Source organism: Mustelus asterias, unplaced genomic scaffold, assembly GCF_964213995.1.
Source record: "Mustelus asterias unplaced genomic scaffold, sMusAst1.hap1.1 HAP1_SCAFFOLD_1353, whole genome shotgun sequence".
NCBI lineage: Eukaryota > Metazoa > Chordata > Chondrichthyes > Carcharhiniformes > Triakidae > Mustelus > Mustelus asterias.
This window is the reverse complement of record NW_027591298.1, coordinates 27,811-48,350: the sequence shown is the minus strand read 5'-3', so window position 1 is coordinate 48,350 and position 20,540 is coordinate 27,811. Positions and strand designations below refer to the sequence as shown.

Genomic DNA, 20,540 nt, shown 5'->3' with positions numbered 1-20,540 from the left:
TCCCCTTTCTCTAACCCAGGGATCACTGGACAGGGATCAGGAGCAGGAACCCTGGCTAATTCCCCCCCTCTCTCTCTCTAACCCAGGGATCACTGGACAGGGATCAGGAGCAGGAACCCTGGCTGATTCCCCCTCTCTCTCTAACCCAGGGATCACTGGACAGTGATCAGGAGCAGGAATCCTGGCTGATTTCCCCTCTCTCTCTAACCCAGGGATCACTGGACAGTGATCAGGAGCAGGAACCCTGGCTGATTTCCCCTCTCTCTCTAACCCAGGGGATCTCTGGACAGTGATCAGGAGCAGGAACCCTGGCTGATTCCCCCTCTCTCTCTCTCTCTAACCCAGGGATCACTGGACAGTGATCAGGAGCAGGAATCCTGGCTGATTTCCCCTCTCTCTCTAACCCAGGGATCTCTGGACAGTGATCAGGAACAGGAACCCTGGCTGATTTCCCCTCTCTCTAACCCAGGGATCTCTGGACAGGGATCAGGAGCAGGAACCCTGGCTGATTTCCCCTCTCTCTAACCCAGGGATCACTGGACAGGGATCAGGAGCAGGAACCCTGGCTGATTTCCCCTCTCTCTAACCCAGGGATCACTGGACAGTGATCAGGAGCAGGATCCCTGGCTGATTTCCCCTCTCTCTCTCTGACCCAGGGATCACTGGACAGGGATCAGGAGCAGGAACCCCGGCTGATTTCCCCTCTCTCTAACCCAGGGATCACTGGACAGTGATCAGGAGCAGGAACCCTGGCTGATTTCCCCTCTCTCTCTAACCCAGGGATCACTGGACAGGGATCAGGAGCAGGAACCCTGGCTGATTTCCCCTCTCTCTAACCCAGGGATCACTGGACAGGGATCAGGAGCAGGAACCCTGGCTGATTTCCCCTCTCTCTAACCCAGGGATCACTGGACAGGGATCAGGAGCAGGAACCCTGGCTGATTTCTTCTGAACTCGACAGTGAATTTACAACCAGGGATAAGGTGACCATGAACTGTGGAAGATAGATCCCTGGGTTAGAGAGAGAGGAAAAATCAGCTCTGACGCAGGGTCATCCAGACTCTAAACATTGGCTCCATTCTCTCCCCACAGTTGCTGTCAGACCTGCTGAGGTTTTCTAGCTTTTTCTGTTTTTAGAAATCATCGAAACCCTACAGTGCAGAAAGAGGCCATTCGGCCCATCGAGTCTGCACCGACCACAATCCCACCCAGACCCTACCCCCATATTCACCTGCTAATCCCTCTAACCTGCGTATCTCAGGACACTAAGGGGCAATTTTAGCATGGCCAATCAACCTAACCCGCACATCTTTGGACTGTGGGAGGAAACTGGAGCACCCGGAGGAAACCCACGCAGACACGAGGAGAATGTGCAAACTCCACACAGACAGTGACCCGAGCCGGGAATCAAACCCAGGTCCCTGGAGCTGTGAGGCAGCAGTGCTAACCACTGTGCTACCGTGCCACCCGGGTCCCTGGAGCTGTGAAGCAGCAGTGCTAACCACTGTGCTACCGTGCCACCCGGGTCCCTGGAGCTGTGAAGCAGCAGTGCTAACCACTGTGCTACCGTGCCACCCGGGTCCCTGGAGCTGTGAAGCAGCAGTGCTAACCACTGTGCTACCGTGCCACCCGGGTCCCTGGAGCTGTGAAGCAGCAGTGCTAACCACTGTGCTACCGTGCCACCCGGGTCCCTGGAGCTGTGAAGCAGCAGTGCTAACCACTGTGCTACCGTGCCACCCGGGTCCCTGGAGCTGTGAAGCAGCAGTGCTAACCACTGTGCTACCGTGCCACCCCGCACCTTTCAGGTTCTAGCAACCACAGCATTTGATCTGTAGAAGATGGATGGTTGATGGAGGGAGGGCAGTGGATCAGGGCAATGAGGGTGGGTGGATGAGGGAGGGGGGCCTGTACCTGAGCTGGACAGAGAGCTGGCAGTGCTAGCTGACTGGCTGTGTTCCACTGAAGGGCTGGTCGAGATGCTGTTACTTGTGTTTGTCCCTTCATCCAGTGTCTTCTTGAAGAAGTTGTGTTGAAGTGCATAGAAAGGGGTGATTCGTGTTTTCGGGTCATAGTCCAGCATCCTCAGAATCAAGTCCTTGAACTTCAAGTACTCGGCGGGTGTGTGGCCAGGTTCACCAGCCCGCCGCCCATTGGGACCCCCAGTCTCGATGCCAATGATGTTGTGGAGTTTACGTGAGGCAGCTGCTTTGTATTCCTGAGAGGAGAGGAGGGGGTACGGTTACAATCCCAGCTGCTCCTATTGCTTTCCAGTGTCACCCCCCACTCACCAGTGGCACCAGACCCCCTGCCCTCGCCGTTACCCACCCCTCACTGCCCCCCTTAGCCATGTGCCATCCCCCTCGCCCCCCTCCCCCCGACCCCCCCTCAACCTCGCCACCCCTTCGCCCCAACCCCCTCCTCGCCCCGACCCGCCGCCTTGCCCCAACCCCTGATACCCCCTCGCCCCGACCCCCGTCTCCCCCATCTCGCTCCGATCCGCCCCCTCACCCCCCCTTGCCCTCGCCCCGAACCCGCCTTGCCCCCCTCCCTCTGCACTCTCCTCCACCCCCTCCCCCTGACCCTGATACAGGGAGCTGCGTGTGGAGTTGCTCCCTTTCTCCAGCCCGCATGCACTGTGAGGACAGATACACAGCCCAGCAAACCCGCTTTCCGAACGGTTTAGTGCCACCAGTACCCCACACATACCTTCTTCATATCCTTCACTTTCTTGATGACCCATAGTCCGTCAGAGAGCTTCTCAAAGTACTTGCGGGCTTTGGGTGCTTGTTCCAGCATGTGACTGGGAGGAATGCCAACAACCTCCACTATCTTATTCATCTGATCCACCTGAAGGGGGAAAGCAGAGAAGGAGAAGCATTAGGTAGCGACAGCACAGAGCTGGGGAGAGGCAATAGCTCCAACACTGCACCGTAAGCAGGCAGGAGGACCGTAATCTCACCTCGTTCGACCCGCTGAAGAGAGGCTCTCCGGTGTGCATCTCCACCAGGATACAGCCCAGGGACCACATGTCAATGGCCAGGTCATAGGGCATGCCAAGCAGCACTTCGGGGGAGCGATAGAAACGGCTCTGGATGTACTGGTAGATCTGTGGGAAGAGAGAAACTCGGCTAAGCAGGCTGCACACTTTAACAACGGCTGCTTGGAGGAAGTCTGAAGCAACATCCAGTACAAAGTGGACAGTCAGGCACGAGGCTGCGTGACAGCTCTGGCAGAGTCACACTATAGAGAGGTCGCCAGTGTAACAGGCTTCCTATGTTTATCAACCAGCACAGCAGCTTCAAACAGTTACCCAAGCGGGGACAAATATAACAGCTCAACATCTCACAGGATACCAGCTCCCGGCTACCTGTTATTCTATATATAAACCCATTCCAAACCCCTCGATTAGATTCCAGTCTGTAACTTACTCCCGGGTACCTGTTATTCTATATATAAACCCATTCCAAACCCCTCGATTAGATTCCAGTCTGTAACTCACTCCCGGGTATCTGTTATTCTATATATAAACCACCCCGAATCCCTCGATTAGATTCCAGTCTGTAACTCACTCCCGGGTATCTGTTATTCTATATATAAACCCATTCCAAACCCCTCGATTAGATTCTAGTCTGTAACTCACTCCCGGGTATCTGTTATTCTATATATAAACCACCCCGAATCCCTCGATTAGATTCCAGTCTGTAACTCACTCCCGGGTATCTGTTATTCTATATATAAACCACCCCGAACCCCTTGATTAGATTCCAGTCTGTAACTCACTCCCGGGTATCTGTTATTCTATATATAAACCACCCCGAACCCCTCGATTAGATTCCAGTCTGTAACTCACTCCCGGGTATCTGTTATTCTATATATAAACCACCCCGAATCCCTCGATTAGATTCCAGTCTGTAACTCACTCCCGGGTATCTGTTATTCTATATATAAACCACCCCGAACCCCTCGATTAGATTCCAGTCTGTAACTCACTCCCGGGTATCTGTTATTCTATATATAAACCACCCCGAATCCCTCGATTAGATTCCAGTCTGTAACTCACTCCCGGGTATCTGTTATTCTATATATAAACCACCCTGAACCACTCGATTAGATTCCAGTCTGTAACTCACTCCCGGGGATCTGTTATTCTATATATAAACCACCCCGAACCCCTCGATTAGATTCCAGTCTGTAACTCACTCCCGGGTATCTGTTATTCTATATATAAACCACCCCGAACCCCTCGATTAGATTCCAGTCTGTAACTCACTCCCGGGGATCTGTTATTCTATATATAAACCACCCCGAAGCACTCTGCCGTGCCCACACACACCCTCCTGCACACACACACACCGGAAGGGCAATCTTACCCTTTGCCCCAGTTGACAGGAGCTGCCGAAATCCACGATCTTGATGGCGCTTCGCTTGGGGTTACACAGTAGGATGTTCTCTGGCTTGAGGTCACAGTGGATGATGCTGAGCTCAGGGGTTGCCAGGAAGAGCAGGGCCGTACACATCTGCTGGGCAAACTTGCGGGTCAGGTTGAGGGAGACCCCACGGAAGTTGGTGTTCCGCAGCAGGTCATACAGGTTATAGGAGAGCAGCTCAAAGACCAGGCATAGGTGGTTCCGGAACATGAAATGTCGCTTCAAGTGAACTGTGTTGAGATGGGAAAATGACAAACATTGAAAGAGAGGCTTTACATAAATGTTTTTGTCATTGACTCCCAGCATCCAGTCGATGACTGATCCTCCTTTCCTCTTTATCCCTTTCCCTCCATCTGCACTCGATTAGAATCCTTTCCAGCTCCCACTCTTTCCTGTCCTTACCCAAGGTCATTGACTGGGTTTCTCTCTCCACAGTTGCTGTCTGAGCTGCTGAGTTCATCCAGCATTTTCTGTTGTATTTACGTGAAGCTGAGTTCCATGCCTCAAACAGAATGACTTTCCGAAGCAACGGTCGGGAACGGAAAACATTCCGGAATCTGACCCCCGTTCCTACTGGAGAGAGGAGCGAGCGCTTCACCGGGACAGGATCTCACCCGACAGCAGGTGGCCATTCTTAAAAGATATTCATTCTTATTGAAAAAAAAATTTCTATTCAGCATTTATTGCCCATCCCTCGTTACCCTTGGAGGGCAGTTGAGAATCAACCACATTGCTGTGGCTCTGGAGTCACATGTAGGCCAGACCGGGGAAGGACGGCAGATTTCCTTCCCTAAAGGGAACCAGATGGGTTTTTCCGACAATCGACAATGGTTTCAGGGTCATCAGTAGATTCTTAATTTCAGATATATTTTATTGAATTCAAATTCCACTGTCTGCCGTGGCGGGATTCGAACCCGGGTCCCCAGAACATTAGCTGAGTTTCTGGATTAATAGTCTAGCGATAATACCACTAGGCCATCGCCTTCTTGGGCTGTGGGTGTCGCTGTCAGGACTAGCATTTAATGCACATCTCTACATGGTGGTGTGCCTAATTCCCCTGGCATTTCAGAGGGCAGTTTAGAGTCAACCATATGAGGACCGGTCTGGGTAAAGACAGATTTTCTTCCCTAAAGGATGTTAGTAAATGTGGATTACAGGGTCAAAGATAGGGCTCTGAAGACTGTGGAGGAACAGAGAGATCTTGGGGTCCATATCCACAGATCTCTAAAGGTTGCCACTCAAGTGGATAGAGCTGTGAAGAAGGTCTATAGTATGTTAGCTTTTATTAACAGGGGGTTGGAGTTTAAGAGCCGTGGGGTTATGCTGCAACTGTACAGGACCTTGGTGAGACCACATTTGGAATATTGTGTGCAGTTCTGGTCACCTCACTATAAGAAGGATGTGGAAGCGCTGGAAAGAGTGCAGAGGAGATTTACCAGGATGCTGCCTGGTTTGGAGGGTAGGTCTTATGAGGAAAGGTTGAGGGAACTTGGGCTTTTCTCTTTGGAGCGGAGGAGGCTGAGAGGAGACTTGATAGAGGTTTATAAAATGATGAAGGGGATAGATAGAGTGAACGTTCAAAGACTATTTCCTCGGGTGGATGTAGCTATTACAAGGGGGCATAACTATAGGGTTCATGGTGGGAGATACAGGAAGGATATCAGAGGTAGGTAGGTTCTTTACGCAGAGAGTGGTTGGGGTGTGGAATGGACTGCCTGCAGTGATAGTGGAGTCAGACACTTTAGGAACATTTAAGCGGTTATTGGATAGGCACATGGAGCACACCAGGATGATAGGGAGTGGGATAGCTTGATCTTGGTTTCAGATAAAGCTCGGCACAACATCGTGGGCCGAAGGGCCTGTTCTGTGCTGTACTGTTCTATGTTCTATGTCTATGTTCTATGAACCAGTTGGTTTTAATTACAATTCAGTCGTTTCAAAGTCATTATTAATGAGAGCAACAATTTATCCCAGAGGTTTGAAGGAATTAAATTCAAGTTCCCCCAGCTATTGTAGTGGGATATGAACTCATGTCACTGCGACAGCAGCCCAGGCCTCTGGTATTGGTCCAGTGACACTGCCCCCAATGTTGGTATCCCCCTGCTCCCTACCCTGTGTTGCTGGCTCCTCTTACCGATGTAATACTTCATCTCAGTGTCATGTTTGTTCATGAGCTCCAGAAGGCGCAGTTCAATCTGGGCCTGGTTCAGGAAGGCTTTCTTGTTCTTGATGATCTTAACTGCCACCCATTCCTGTTCGTGGTGATCGTAGGCTTTCACTACCTGGAGGGAGGACGTACAGAGAGGGAGAGGGGAGTGAACAACATGGAGGGAGAGGGCTGCCTTCAGAAACTGACACTAAAGTAACGGGGAAGAGGGGCAGCATCTGAGTTACACAGCCCAGCTGGCAACTGTGCAGTCTGAGGCATAGGGCTGGAGGACCGTGCAGAGATGGGGATTTTCACAGTAACTTCATTGCCGTGCTAATGTAAGCCTTTTTGTGACACTAATAAACAAACTGGACTGTAAAAATGCGGCGAGGTCATATAGGGATTTCCCAGCCAGCACGAGGACTCAGGAATGCGACTTGCCGGGACCCCCAAGTCAGTACAGTCGGTGGTGTGGATTTTGTGTGGGGATTGGAATGGGTGAGACAGGGTTTCAGATCTCCTCGGGATCTGTGCACAGCAGCACCGGGGCGGGGGGAATAATCGCACAAGATGCTGAGAGGCAGAGCAGGATGAGTGGAGCTCACGACTGGTTTCAGACATGGTTTCACATTGTGGAGAAGCAAGTGAAGTGGGAGAGACAGCCAGCTCCCTCATAGTTCACCAAGGAGGCTGGCCTCTCGGCCCCATGTCCACTCGTCATCAGGAGCAGGAGCCCTGGCTAATTGCTCCCCGTGTCCGTTCCCCTGACGGCAGTCAGGTCCATTTTTCAGTATGTTTACTAACTGCGTCTGGACCTCCAAGTGGTCGCAACGCCTCGCCGTGTTACCTGTCCAAATGAGCCCTTCCCAATCAGCGAGTCGATCTCGTATCGCTCCATCCACTTCTCCCCATTCTTCACAATGTAGTCATAGTTATCATCATCGTAACCGTCATTGTAAATCTTCCGCTCCTTCTTGTTGCTGGAATCTTCTGGAGGAACATGTTGGGCCCGACGCTTCTTCTTGGCATAGTACACCTGTGGAGATGGTTTCAGCCAGAGGAGGAAGGAAGGGTTACACACAATACAATGCACCGTACAGAAATATCAACTGACAACTGCCCTCCTCACTCCTCCAGTAGGCCACAACAAATCCTGACTTCAATCAGCCAAAGTGTTGTCTGGTGGAACTGTCACCATCTCCCACAACGTCAAAGCTGCTTCCAAGATGATCAACCCACCTGGCCCTCGCTCCCCTCACAACCCAACCTGGTCCCCGGGTGAGAGAGAATGTGTCGGAGGAAGAGGACACTGCACAAAACAGGTAAGACTTGGCTGACAGCACTGTTGATGTTCACACGGACGGAATGAGAGCCTGGGTAAGTTGGGGGGAGGGGTGACTAGCAGCACTGCTAACCCAGTGAGTATTAGTATTTTCGGTTGGGGTGACAGGGAAAACCGAGCAGCCCGAAGGGGAGTGACAGCGGGCAGTTTGCGCAAGCAGCACTGGCTGGATTCCTCACCTCATTAATGTGCTTGTACGTCTTAATCAAATCCACAGAGAGTTTCCTCAGGGGCGCCGTCCCAGGCTCACGGAAGCTAAGTGGGATCCTCCTCTGTAGGATCGTCATGTCCGACAGCACCTGCACAGAGAGAGAGAGAGAGAGCAGTTAGGGAAACCCATGCACTGCCACGGCACCTCAAACCTCCGGACACACTGCAGAGAGCTTGGGCGGGTGGGGGGGGACCGGCCTTTATTCTGCTCACTACCAAACTAAAATTTGATTTCCTCCTGAATAAAAAGCTGTCCTCGCGCTGGGCTACAAAATAAAGGAGGCACGAGCTAATCCGCACGGAGGCGCAGAGGTCAGGGTGGAGTGATCAGGGTGGTGGGTAATACAGGGAGAGCGTGGTCAGTGAGGAATGTTGCTCCGGAGCAGCAGGTAGTGGGAACACATGATCTGCCGCCTTTACCCAGCGGTTCATTCGCCGAACTGGCCAAGAAACACAGTTCAAGGACAATTGGGGGATAGGGTCCTGTGGTCGAAAAGCGGCTCAGCATTCACTAGCTGGGCTGCTGGCTGAAGAGGAAATGGAGGGGCAGTGACCAGCAGGCCTGTCCACACAGAGGCCTGCTCTCAGAAGCAGATGGAAGTGTAGCAGAGAGCGAATTCACCGCCTGCCTTCACGCCGCCCACCCTCCCACCCAGGCAGCTGGACGTACCCTGTCGCTGTGGTTGCCTCTCTGGTGGTCAGACGTGGGTGCCCGGCCAGCGGTCACACCCCAATGGTGCCCCTGTCGGACCTGCTGGAGCTCACACATGGGTTGCACGTTGCCGAGAGGCAGGTGCCCGTGCTGGTTTGACATGCTGGGCTCAGCGGGGGTGAAGCCAAATGAGGCAGCCAAGCAGTGCGAGGAGGGGGGCTTGCATCCTGAGCTGCTCCCACCTGTGTGAACAGAACAAAAGGCAGTCAGTCAAGACTCGCACATTCAGACCAGACACACACACACATCAAGAAATTCTTCCATTTCTCCAGCACCTCAGGACATTTCACAGTCAATGGAGGAAACTCAGCAGCCAATTACGCACAGCAAGATCCCATAAACAGCAATCCTTATTTTTTTTTTATAAAGTGATTTTATTGAAGGATAAATATTGGGCCCGAGGACATCAGGGAGAACTCCCGCTCTACTTCCAAATAGTGGCCGTGGGTCTGAAACACAGCGTCTCCAATAGCACGGACCCTCTGACAGTGCGGCACTCCCTCGGTACTGACCCTCTGACAGTGCGGCACTCCCTCAGCACGGACCCTCTGACAGTGCGGCACTCCCTCAGTACTGACCCTCTGACAGTGCGGCACTCCCTCAGCACTGACCCTCTGACAGTGCGGCACTCCCTCAGCACTGACCCTCTGACAGTGCGGCACTCCCTCAGCACTGACCCTCTGACAGTGCGGCGCTCCCTCAGCACTGACTCTCTGACAGTGCGGCACTCCCTCAGCACTGACCCTCTGACAGTGCGGCACTCCCTCAGTACTGACCCTCTGACAGTGCGGCACTCCCTCAGCACTGACCCTCTGACAGTGCGGCACTCCCTCAGTACTGACCCTCTGACAGTGCGGCACTCCCTCAGCACTGACCCTCTGTCAGTGCGGCACTCCCTCAGTCCTGACCCTCTGACAGTGCGGCACTCCCTCAGCACTGACCCTCTGTCAGTGCGGCACTCCCTCAGTCCTGACCCTCTGACAGTGCGGCACTCCCTCGGTATTACACCAGGGTGTGACAGGCTGTTTAATATGTGCCGTGGGGCTGAATTGCTCTTTGGCTCGGTGCTGAGGGAGCGTTTACTCACTGAGCCACTGCTAACACTGTGGACCCAATGCGTACCTCCCAAAACCGTCACCGTTTCAATGCTCGTTCGAGTAACCCACGCACCCCTCGAAATGCACTCCAAAATAGTGCACCGTTCAGAAGCTTTGAAAACAACTGAACAAGTTAACATGATGGACAGAGAGTTGCTACTAATGTTTTACCAGCTCGAGGGAGCCACACTACACTGTTGCTCTGACTGTAATAAGTACACAGGTTAGAAAGCTGGCCCACAGGAGCTGCTGGGATTGCGCTGTTCAATCTCAGAGCGATTTAGATCTCACATGTACAGTTAGCAGCCTCTGCGACGCGGTTATTCATCACCAGTGTGAGGTATAGATTAGTTTCAGTAAGAGTTTTAACAACACCAGGTTAAAGTCCAACAGGTTTATTTGGTGGCAAATACCATTAGCTTTCGGAGCACTGCTCCTTCGTCAGATGGAGTGGAAATGTGCAGATTTCCACACAGTGATTAGAGAAACCTCACTCCAGTGTCGATACAGGGACAGTGGTTACAGTGAACACTCACACCAGTGTCAATCCAGGGACAGTGGTTACAGTGAACCCTCACACCAGTGTTGATACAGGGACAGTGGTTACAGTGAACCCTCACACCAGTGTCAATCCAGGGACAGTGGTTACAGTGAACCCTCACACCAGTGTCGATACAGGGACAGTGGTTACAGTGAACCCTCACACCAGTGTCGATACAGGGACAGTGGTTACAGTGAACACTCACACCAGTGTCAATCCAGGGACAGTGGTTACAGTGAACCCTCACACCAGTGTTGATACAGGGACAGTGGTTACAGTGAACCCTCACACCAGTGTTGATACAGGGACAGTGGTTACAGTGAACCCTCACACCAGTGTTGATACAGGGACAGTGGTTACAGTGAACACTCACACCAGTGTCAATCCAGGGACAGTGGTTACAGTGAACCCTCACACCAGTGTCAATCCAGGGACAGTGGTTACAGTGAACCCTCACACCAGTGTCAATCCAGGGACAGTGGTTACAGTGAACCCTCACACCAGTGTCAATCCAGGGACAGTGGTTACAGTGAACCCTCACACCAGTGTTGATACAGGGACAGTGGTTACAGTGAACACTCACACCAGTGTCGACACAGTGACAGTGGTTACACTGAACCCTCACACCAGTGTCGACACAGTGACAGTGGTTACAGTGAACCCTCAGACCAGTGTTGATACAGGGACAGTGGTTACAGTGAACACTCACACCAGTGTCGACACAGGGACAGTGGTTACAGTGAACCCTCACACCAGTGTCGACACAGTGACAGTGGTTACAGTGAACCCTCAGACCAGTGTTGATACAGGGACAGTGGTTACAGTGAACACTCACACCAGTGTCGACACAGGGACAGTGGTTACAGTGAACCCTCACACCAGTGTCGACACAGGGACAGTGGTTACAGTGAACCCTCACACCAGTGTCGACACAGGGACAGTGGTTACAGTGAACCCTCACACCAGTGTCGACACAGTGACAGTGGTTACAGTGAACCCTCAGACCAGTGTTGATACAGGGACAGTGGTTACAGTGAACACTCACACCAGTGTCGACACAGTGACAGTGGTTACAGTGAACCCTCAGACCAGTGTCGATACAGGGACAGTGGTTACAGTGAACCCTCACACCAGTGTCGACACAGTGACAGTGGTTACACTGAACCCTCACACCAGTGTCGACACAGTGACAGTGATTACAGTGAACCCTCACACCAGTGTCAATCCAGGGACAGTGGTTACAGTGAACCCTCACACCAGTGTCGACACAGTGACAGTGGTTACACTGAACCCTCACACCAGTGTCGACACAGTGACAGTGGTTACAGTGAACCCTCACACCAGTGTCGACACAGTGACAGTGGTTACAGTGAACCCTCACACCAGTGTCAACACAGTGACAGTGGTTACAGTGAACCCTCACACCAGTGTCGACACAGTGACAGTGGTTACAGTGAACCCTCACACCAGTGTTGATACAGTGACAGTGGTTACATTGAACCTTCACACCAGTGACGACTGTGATTACAGTGAACCCTCACTGTAATCACTCAGGCAGAGTAAAAAAGGTGACAAACACAAGAAGGGAGGTGGTCAACGCAGTGCAAGGAGATGGTCTGGGGAAGGATAACCAGTTTGCGACAGGTAGGGACAGAGCGTGCAATCAAAAGAATGCACTAACAAATCGGGTCCATATAAAGGCTAGCATAAAGACACTTTACCTGAATGCACGTAGCATTCGAAACAAAGTGAATGAGTTGATGGCACAAATCAGTACAAATGAGTATGATCTAGTGGCCATTACAGAAACGTGGTTGCAGGGAGACCAGGACTGGGAACTGAATATCCAGGGGTATCAGACATTTCGGAAGGATGGACAGGAAGGAAAAGGAGGTGGGGTAGCTCTGTTAATTAAAGATAACATCAGGGCAGCAGTGAGAAACGATATAGGCTCTAAGGAGCAGAATGTGGAATCGTTGTGGGTGGAGATAAGGAATAATAAGGGGAGAAAGTCACTGGTGGGCGTGGTCTATAGGCCCCCAAATAATAACTCTGAGGTGGGTCGGGCTATAAACAAGCAAATAATGGATGCGTGCAAAAACGGAACAGCAATAATCATGGGGGATTTTAACCTGCATATCGATTGGTTGACTCAAGTCGGACGCGGTGGCCTTGAGGAAGAGTTCTTACAATGCTGTCGGGATAGTTTCCTTGAACAGTATGTTACAGAACCTACGAGGGAGCGAGTTATCTTGGATCTGGTCCTGTGTAATGAGGCAGGTAAAATTAATGATCTTCTTGTGAGGGATCCTCTTGGAATGAGTGATCACAATATGGTTGAATTTCTAATACAGATGGAGGGTGAGAAAGTAGGCTCCCAAACCAGTGTCCTCTGCTTGAACAGAGGGGAGTACAATAGGATGACGGTGGAATTGGCTAATGTAGACTGGGAGCGCAGACTAGTTGGTAGGACAGCTGAGCAACAGTGGCAGATTTTTAAGGAGATTTTTCTCAATACTCAGCAAAAATATATTCCTGTGATAAAGAAGGAATGTAAGAAAAGGGATAACCAGCCGTGGATAATTAAGGAGAGCATTAAATTAAAAACCGATGCGTACAGAGTGGCCAAAACTAGTGGGGAATTAGAAGATTGGGAAAGCTTTAAAAAACAACAAAGAACTACTAAGAAAGCGATAAAGAAAGGAAAGATAGATTATGAAACTAAACTAGCACAAAATATAAAAACTGATAGTAAAAGTTTTTACAAATATATAAAAAGGAAAAGAGTAGCTAAAGTAAATGTTGGACCCTTAGAAGACCAGAAGGGGGATTTAATAATGGGGAACGAGGAAATGGCCGAGGCCTTAAACAAGTTTTTTGTGTCGGTCTTCATGGTAGAGAACACAAATAGCTTACCGAAAATTGACGGTTGTGGGACTGTAGGGGGTGAGGTTCTTAAAACGATTACTATTACTAAAGAGGTAGTGTTTGGTAGGCTAATGGGACTAACGGTAGACAAGTCCCCGGGCCCGGATGGAATGCATCCCAGGGTACTGAAAGAAATGGCAGAAGTAATAGCGGATGCGTTGGTTGTAATTTATCAAAATTCGCTGGACTCTGGGGAAGTGCCGGCTGAGTGGAAAACAGCTAATGTGACACCACTGTTTAAAAAAGGAGGTAGACAAAAGGCGGGTAACTACAGGCCGGTTAGCTTAACGTCCGTAGTTGGGAAATTGCTGGAATCCATCATTAAAGAAGGAATAGCAGGACACCTGGAAAAAAAATGGTTCGATCAAGCAGACGCAGCATGGATTCATGAAGGGAAAGTCGTGTTTGACGAATTTACTGGATTTTTATGAAGATGTCACGAGTGCGGTTGACAGAGGGGAACCGGTGGATGTGGTGTTTTTAGATTTCCAGAAGGTGTTCGATAAGGTGCCTCACAAAAGGTTGCTGCAGAAGATTGGGGTACACGGAGTTAGGGGTAAAGTGTAGGCGTGGATTGGGGATTGGCTATCTAACAGGAAGCAGAGAGTTGGAATAAATGGGTGCTTTTCTGGTTGGCAGTTGGTGACTAGTGGCGTGCCGCAGGGATCGGTGCTGGGGCCTCAACTATTTACCATATACATAGACGATCTGGAGGAGGGGACCGAGTGTAGGGTAACAAAGTTTGCGGAGGACACAAAGATGAGTGGGAAAGCGAATTGAGTGGAGGATCTGGAAAGTCTGCAGAGAGATTTGGATAGGCTAAGTGAGTGGGCGAGGATCTGGCAGATGGAGTATAACGTTGACAAATGTGAGGTTATCCACTTTGGAAGGAATAATAGTAAAATGGACTGTTATTTAAATGGTGAAAAATTACAACATGCTACTGTGCAGAGGGACCTGGGGGTCCTTGTGCACGAATCGCAAAAACTCAGTCTGCAGGTGCAGCAGGTGATCAAGAAGGCGAATGGAATGTTGGCCTTTATCGCGAGGGGGATAGAATATAAAAGCAGGGAGGTCATGCTGCAACTGTACAAGGCACTGGTGAGGCCGCAACTGGAGTACTGTGTGCATATTGGTCCCCTTATTTGCGAAAGGATATATTGGCCTTGGAGGGAGTGCAGAGAAGGTTCACCAGGTTGATACTGGAGATGAGGGGGTTAGCTTATGAGGAGAGATTGAGTAGACTGGGCCTGTACTCATTGGAGTTTAGAAGGATAGGGGGGATCTTACAGAGACATATAAGATAATGAAGGGGCTAGACAGGGTAGAGGCAGAGAGATTCTTTCCACTTAGAAAGGAAACAAGAACTAGAGGACACAGCCTCAAAATAAGGGGGAGTCAGTTTAGAACAGAGTTGAGGAGGAACTTCTTCTCCCAGAGGGTAGTGAATCTCTGGAATTCTCTGCCCATTGAAGCAGTGGAGGCTACCTCGTTGGATATGTTTAAGTCACAGGTAGATAGATTTCTGATCAATAAGGGAATTAAGGGTTATGGGGAGCGGGCGGGTAAGTGGAACTAAACCACTATCAGTTCAGCCATGATCTTATTGAATGGCGGGGCAGGCTCGAGGGGCCAGATGGCCTACTCCTGCTCCTATTTCTTATGTTCTTATGTTCTCACACCAGTGTCGGCACAGTGACAGTGGTTGCACTGATCCTTCACACCAGTGAAGTCACAGTGATTACAGTGAACACACACACCAGTGTTGACACAGTGACAGTGATTACAGTGAACTCTCACATCAGTGTCGATGCAATGAATACAGTTAAACCTCACACCAGTGTCGATACAGTGACGGTGGTTACACTGAACTTTCACACCTGTGGCGACACAGTGATTACAGTGACCCTCACACCAGTGTTGACACAGTGACAGTGATTACAGTGAACACTCACACCAGTGTCAACACAGTGACTACAGTGAACACACACACCAGTGTTGACACAGTGACAGTGGTTACAGTGAACACTCACACCAGTGTTGACACAGTGACAGTGGTTACAGTGAACACTCACACCAGTGGCGATACAGTGACAGTGATTACAGTGAACACACACACCAGTGTCGACACAATGACAGTGATTACCGTGAACCCTCACACCAGTGTCGACACAATGACAGTGATTACCGTGAACCCTCACACCAGTGTCGACACAATGACAGTGATTACCGTGAACCCTCACACCAGTATCGACACAATGACAGTGATTACCGTGAACCCTCGCACCAGTGTTGACACAGTGACAGTGATTACAGTGAACACTCACACCAGTGTCGACACAGTGCCAGTGATTGCAGTGAACCCTCACACCAGTGTCGACACAGTGCCAGTGATTGCAGTGAACCATCACACCAGTGTCGACACAGTGACAGTGGTTACAGTGAACCCTCACACCAGTGTCGACACAGTGACAGTGGTTACAGTGAACCCTCACACCAGTGTCGACACAGTGACAGTGGTTACAGTGAACCCTCACACCAGTGTCGACACAGTGACAGTGGTTAGTGAACCCTCGCACCAGTGTCAATATAGGGACAGTGATTACAGGGAACCCTCACACCAGTGTCAACAGTGACAGTGGTTACAGTGGACCCTCGCACCAGTGTTGATACAGTGGTTACAGTGAACCCTCACACCAGTGTTGACACAGTGACCGTGATTACAGTGAATCCTCACACCAGTGTCAATCCAGGGACAGTGGTTACACTGAACCCTCACACCAGTGTCGACACAGTGACAGTGATTAGTGAACCCTCACACCAGTGTCGACACAGTGACAGTGATTAGTGAACCCTCACACCAGTGGCGATACAGTGACAGTGATTAGTGAACCCTCACACCAGTGTCGACACAGTGACAGTGATTAGTGAACCCTCACACCAGTGGCGATACAGTGACAGTGGTTACAGTGAACCCTCACACCTGTGTCGATACAGGGACAGTGGTTACAGTGAACCCTCACACCAGTGTCGACACAGTGACAGTGATTAGTGAACCCTCACACCAGTGGCGATACAGTGACAGTGGTTACAGTGAACCCTCACACCAGTGGCGATACAGTGACAGTGGTTACAGTGAACCCTCACCAGTGTCAACATAGTGACAGTGGTTACAGTGAACCCTCGCCAGTGTCGACATAGTGACAATGGTTACAGTGAACCCTCGCCAGTGTCGACACAGTGACAGTTGTTACAGTGAACCCTCGCACCAGTGTCAACACAGTGACAGTGGTTACAGTGACCCCTCACACCAGTGGCGATATTGACAGTGGTTACAGTGAACCCTCACACCAGTGTCGACACAGTGACAGTGATTAGTGATCCCTCACACAAGTGTCGACACAGTGACAGTGGTTACAGTGAACCCTCACACCAATGGCGATACAGTGACAGTGGTTACAGTGACCCCTCACACCAGTGGCGACATAGAACATAGAACATAGAACATAGAAAGCCACAGCACAAACAGGCCCTTCGGCCCACAAGTTGCGCCGATCACATCCCCACCTCTAGGCCTATCTATAGCCCTCAATCCCATTAAATCCCATGTACTCATCCAGAAGTCTCTTAAAAGACCCCAACGAGTTTGCCTCCACCACCACCGACGTCAGCCGATTCCACTCACCCACCACCCTCTGAGTGAAAAACTTACCCCTGACATCTCCTCTGTACCTACCCCCCAGCACCTTAAACCTGTGTCCTCTCGTAGCAACCATTTCAGCCCTTGGAAATAGCCTCTGGGAGTCTACCCTATCCAGACCTCTCAACATCTTGTAAACCTCTATCAGGTCACCTCTCATCCTTCGTCTCTCCAGGGAGAAGAGACCAAGCTCCCTCAACCTATCCTCATAAGGCATGCCCCCCAATCCAGGCAACATCCTTGTAAATCTCCTCTGCACCCTTTCAATGGCTTCAACATCTTTCCTGTAATGAGGTGACCAGAACTGCGCGCAGTACTCCAAGTGGGGTCTAACCAGGGTCCTATAAAGCTGCAGCATTATCTCCCGACTCCTAAACTCAATCCCTCGATTAATGAAGGCCAGTACGCCGTACGCCTTCTTGACCGCATCCTCCACTTGCGAGGCCGATTTAAGAGTCCTATGGACCCGGACCCCAAGGTCCTTCTGATCCTCTACACTGCTAAGAATGGTACCCTTCATATTATACTGCTGCTTCATCCCATTGGATCTGCCAAAATGGATCACCACACACTTATCCGGGTTGAAGTCCATCTGCCACTTCTCCGCCCAGTCTTGCATTCTATCTATGTCTCGCTGCAACTTCTGACATCCCTCCAAACTATCCACAACACCACCTACCTTGGTGTCGTCAGCAAACTTACCAACCCATCCCTCCACTTCCTCATCCAGGTCATTTATGAAAATGACAAACAGCAAGGGTCCCAGAACAGATCCCTGGGGCACTCCACTGGTCACTGACCTCCATGCAGAGAAAGACCCCTCCACAGCCACTCTCTGCCTTCTGCAGGCAAGCCAGTTCTGGATCCACAAGGCAACAGCCCCTTGGATCCCATGCCCTCTCACTTTCTCAAGAAGTCTTGCATGGGGGACCTTATCGAACGCCTTGCTGAAGTCCATATAGACCACATCCACCGCTCTTCCTTCGTCAATGTGTTTGGTCACATTTTCAAAGAACTCAACCAGGCTTGTAAGGCACGACCTGCCCTTGACAAAGCCGTGCTGACTACTTTTGATCATACTAAACTTCTCTAGATGATCATAAATCCTGTCTCTCAGGATCCTCTCCATCAACTTACCAACCACTGAGGTTAGACTCACCGGTCGGTAATTTCCCGGGCTGTCCCTGTTCCCTTTCTTGAATATAGGGACCACATCTGCAATCCTCCAATCCTCCGGAACCTCTCCCGTCTCCATCGACGATGCAAAGATCATCGCCAAAGGCTCCGCAATCTCCTCCCTCGCCTCCCACAGTAACCTGGGGTACATCCCATCCGGTCCCGGCGACTTACCAACCTTGATGCCATTCAATAGTTCCAACACATCCTCTTTCTTTATGTCCACATGCTCGATCCTTTCTGTCCACCGCCAACCAGCAGTACAACCACCCAGATCCCTTTCCACCGTGAATACCGAGGTAAAGTATTCATTAAGCAGCTCCGCCATTTCTAACGGTTCCGCACAAACTTTTCCCCCTTCACCTTTTAAGGGTCCTATGCCTTCACATCTCATCCTTTTACTCTTGACATATTTGTAGAAAGCCTTGGGATTCTCCTTAATCTTACCCGCCAAGGCCTTCTCATGACCCCTTCTCGCTCTCCTAATTTCCTTCTTAAGCTCCTTCCTACATCCCGTATACTCCTCTAAATCCTTAACACCTCCTAGCTCTCTGAACCTTCTGTACGCCTCTCTTTTCTTATTCACCAGGTTCATCACAACCTTCGTGCACCACGGTTCCCGTACCCTACCAACACCCCCCTGTCTCATCGGAACGTTGTCATGCAGAGCTCCAGACAAACATTCCTTGAAAATCCTCCACTTTCCTTCGGTACTTTTCCCCAAGAATGCCTCCTTCCAATTTACCCGTCTAATTTCCTCCCTGATGACACTGTATTTCCCTTTACTCCAGAGAAACACTTTCCTAGCCTGCCTGATCCTATCTCTTTCCAATGCTATCGTGAAGGAGATAGAATTATGATCGCTATCCCCAAGATGCTCACCCACTGAGAGATCCTCCACCTGTCCAGGTTCATTAGCCAGCACCAGATCAAGTACAGCCTCTCCTCTAGTAGGCTTATCCACATACTGTGTCAGGAAACTCTCCTGGACACACCTAACAAACTCCTCTCCATCCAAACCCCTAGCCCTAGGGATATTCCAATCTATGTTTGGGAAATTAAAATCTCCCATCACGACAACTCTGTTATTCCTACATCTCTCCAGGATCTGTTTCCCCATCTGCTCCTCAACATCTCTGTTACTATTGGGCGGCCTATAGAAAACACCCAGCAACGTTACCGACCCCTTCCTGTTCCTCACCTCCACCCACAGAGACTCCGTAGTCAATCCCTCCACGGCGTCCACCTTCTCTACAGCCGTGACACTATCCCTGATCAACAGTGCCACTCCCCCCCCCTCTCTTGCCTCCCTCCCTGTCCTTCCTGAAACATCTAAAACCCGGCACCTGAAGCACCCAGTCCTGTCCCTGAGACATCCAAGTCTCCGTAATGGCCACCACATCACAATTCGAAGCAGCAATCCACGCTCTAAGCTCATCCACTTTATTCACTACACTCCTGGCATTAAAATAGACACATCTCAGACCTTCAGCCTGAGCACTTCCCTTCTCCATCACTCGTCTAACCTCCCTCTTACCCTGTTTACATTCCTTATCTATTTGCGAGCTAACCTCCTCGCTCTCAGTCCCCTCATTTCGATTCCCTCCCCCCAACCTTTCTAGTTTAAAGTCTCTCCAGTAGCCTTAGCCAACCTTCCCGCCAGGATATTGGTCCCCCTGGGATTCAAGTGCCACCCGTCTTTTTTAAACAGGTCACACCTGCCCCTAAAGAGGTCCCAATGATCCAAGTACCCAAATCCTTGTCCCTTGCTCCAGTCCCTCAGCCACGCATTCATTCTCCACCGATTCCTGTTCTCACTCTCCCGCGGCACAGGCAGCAATCCCGAGATTACTACATAGTGACAGCAGTGCATTTAAGGCATGTGGGGAAACAGTGTGAGTGAACCTAATTGGATAGCAACTTCACAGAGCTGACCCAGACACAAGGGGCCAAATGGCCTTGTTCCCTGCTCTAGTGTTCCATGAGTTTGTGTCTACAATAGTTTCATCCCCACCATTTTCCGACACGCACACCCAGACAGTGAGCGGGTGAGTGTGAAGGGAAAGAGAAGGTCTGGAGTGACATGCTGATTCTGTCCAGCCCTGTCTGGACAAGTTCCATTTCAGTTTCTTTCATGGGATGATAATGCTGCTGACTATGCCCAGCATTTAGTGCCCCCTGTAACCACTGGCGGTGGGTGAGCCGCCATCTTGAACCCGCTGCAGTCCCCGTGTGGTGTAGGTCCACCCACTGTGCTG

The 20,540-nt window shown here is 50.7% G+C and overlaps 1 protein-coding gene across 2 annotated transcripts in view; it reads right to left on the bottom strand.

Annotated features, from left to right (window-relative positions):
- The window catches only part of LOC144488176 (dual specificity tyrosine-phosphorylation-regulated kinase 1A-like), a 60,195-nt gene that overhangs the window by 30,176 nt on the left and 9,479 nt on the right, over positions 1-20,540 (bottom strand). For both annotated transcript variants that reach the window (XM_078206200.1, XM_078206199.1), the window contains exons 2-9: positions 8,799-9,022; positions 8,098-8,217; positions 7,424-7,612; positions 6,562-6,709; positions 4,371-4,657; positions 2,960-3,106; positions 2,707-2,847; positions 1,912-2,215 (exon numbers count right to left, since the gene is read on the bottom strand). In XM_078206200.1, coding sequence (XP_078062326.1) covers positions 1,912-2,215; positions 2,707-2,847; positions 2,960-3,106; positions 4,371-4,657; positions 6,562-6,709; positions 7,424-7,612; positions 8,098-8,217; positions 8,799-9,022 — 1,560 coding nt within the window. The remainder of the gene's footprint in view (positions 1-1,911; positions 2,216-2,706; positions 2,848-2,959; positions 3,107-4,370; positions 4,658-6,561; positions 6,710-7,423; positions 7,613-8,097; positions 8,218-8,798; positions 9,023-20,540) is intronic.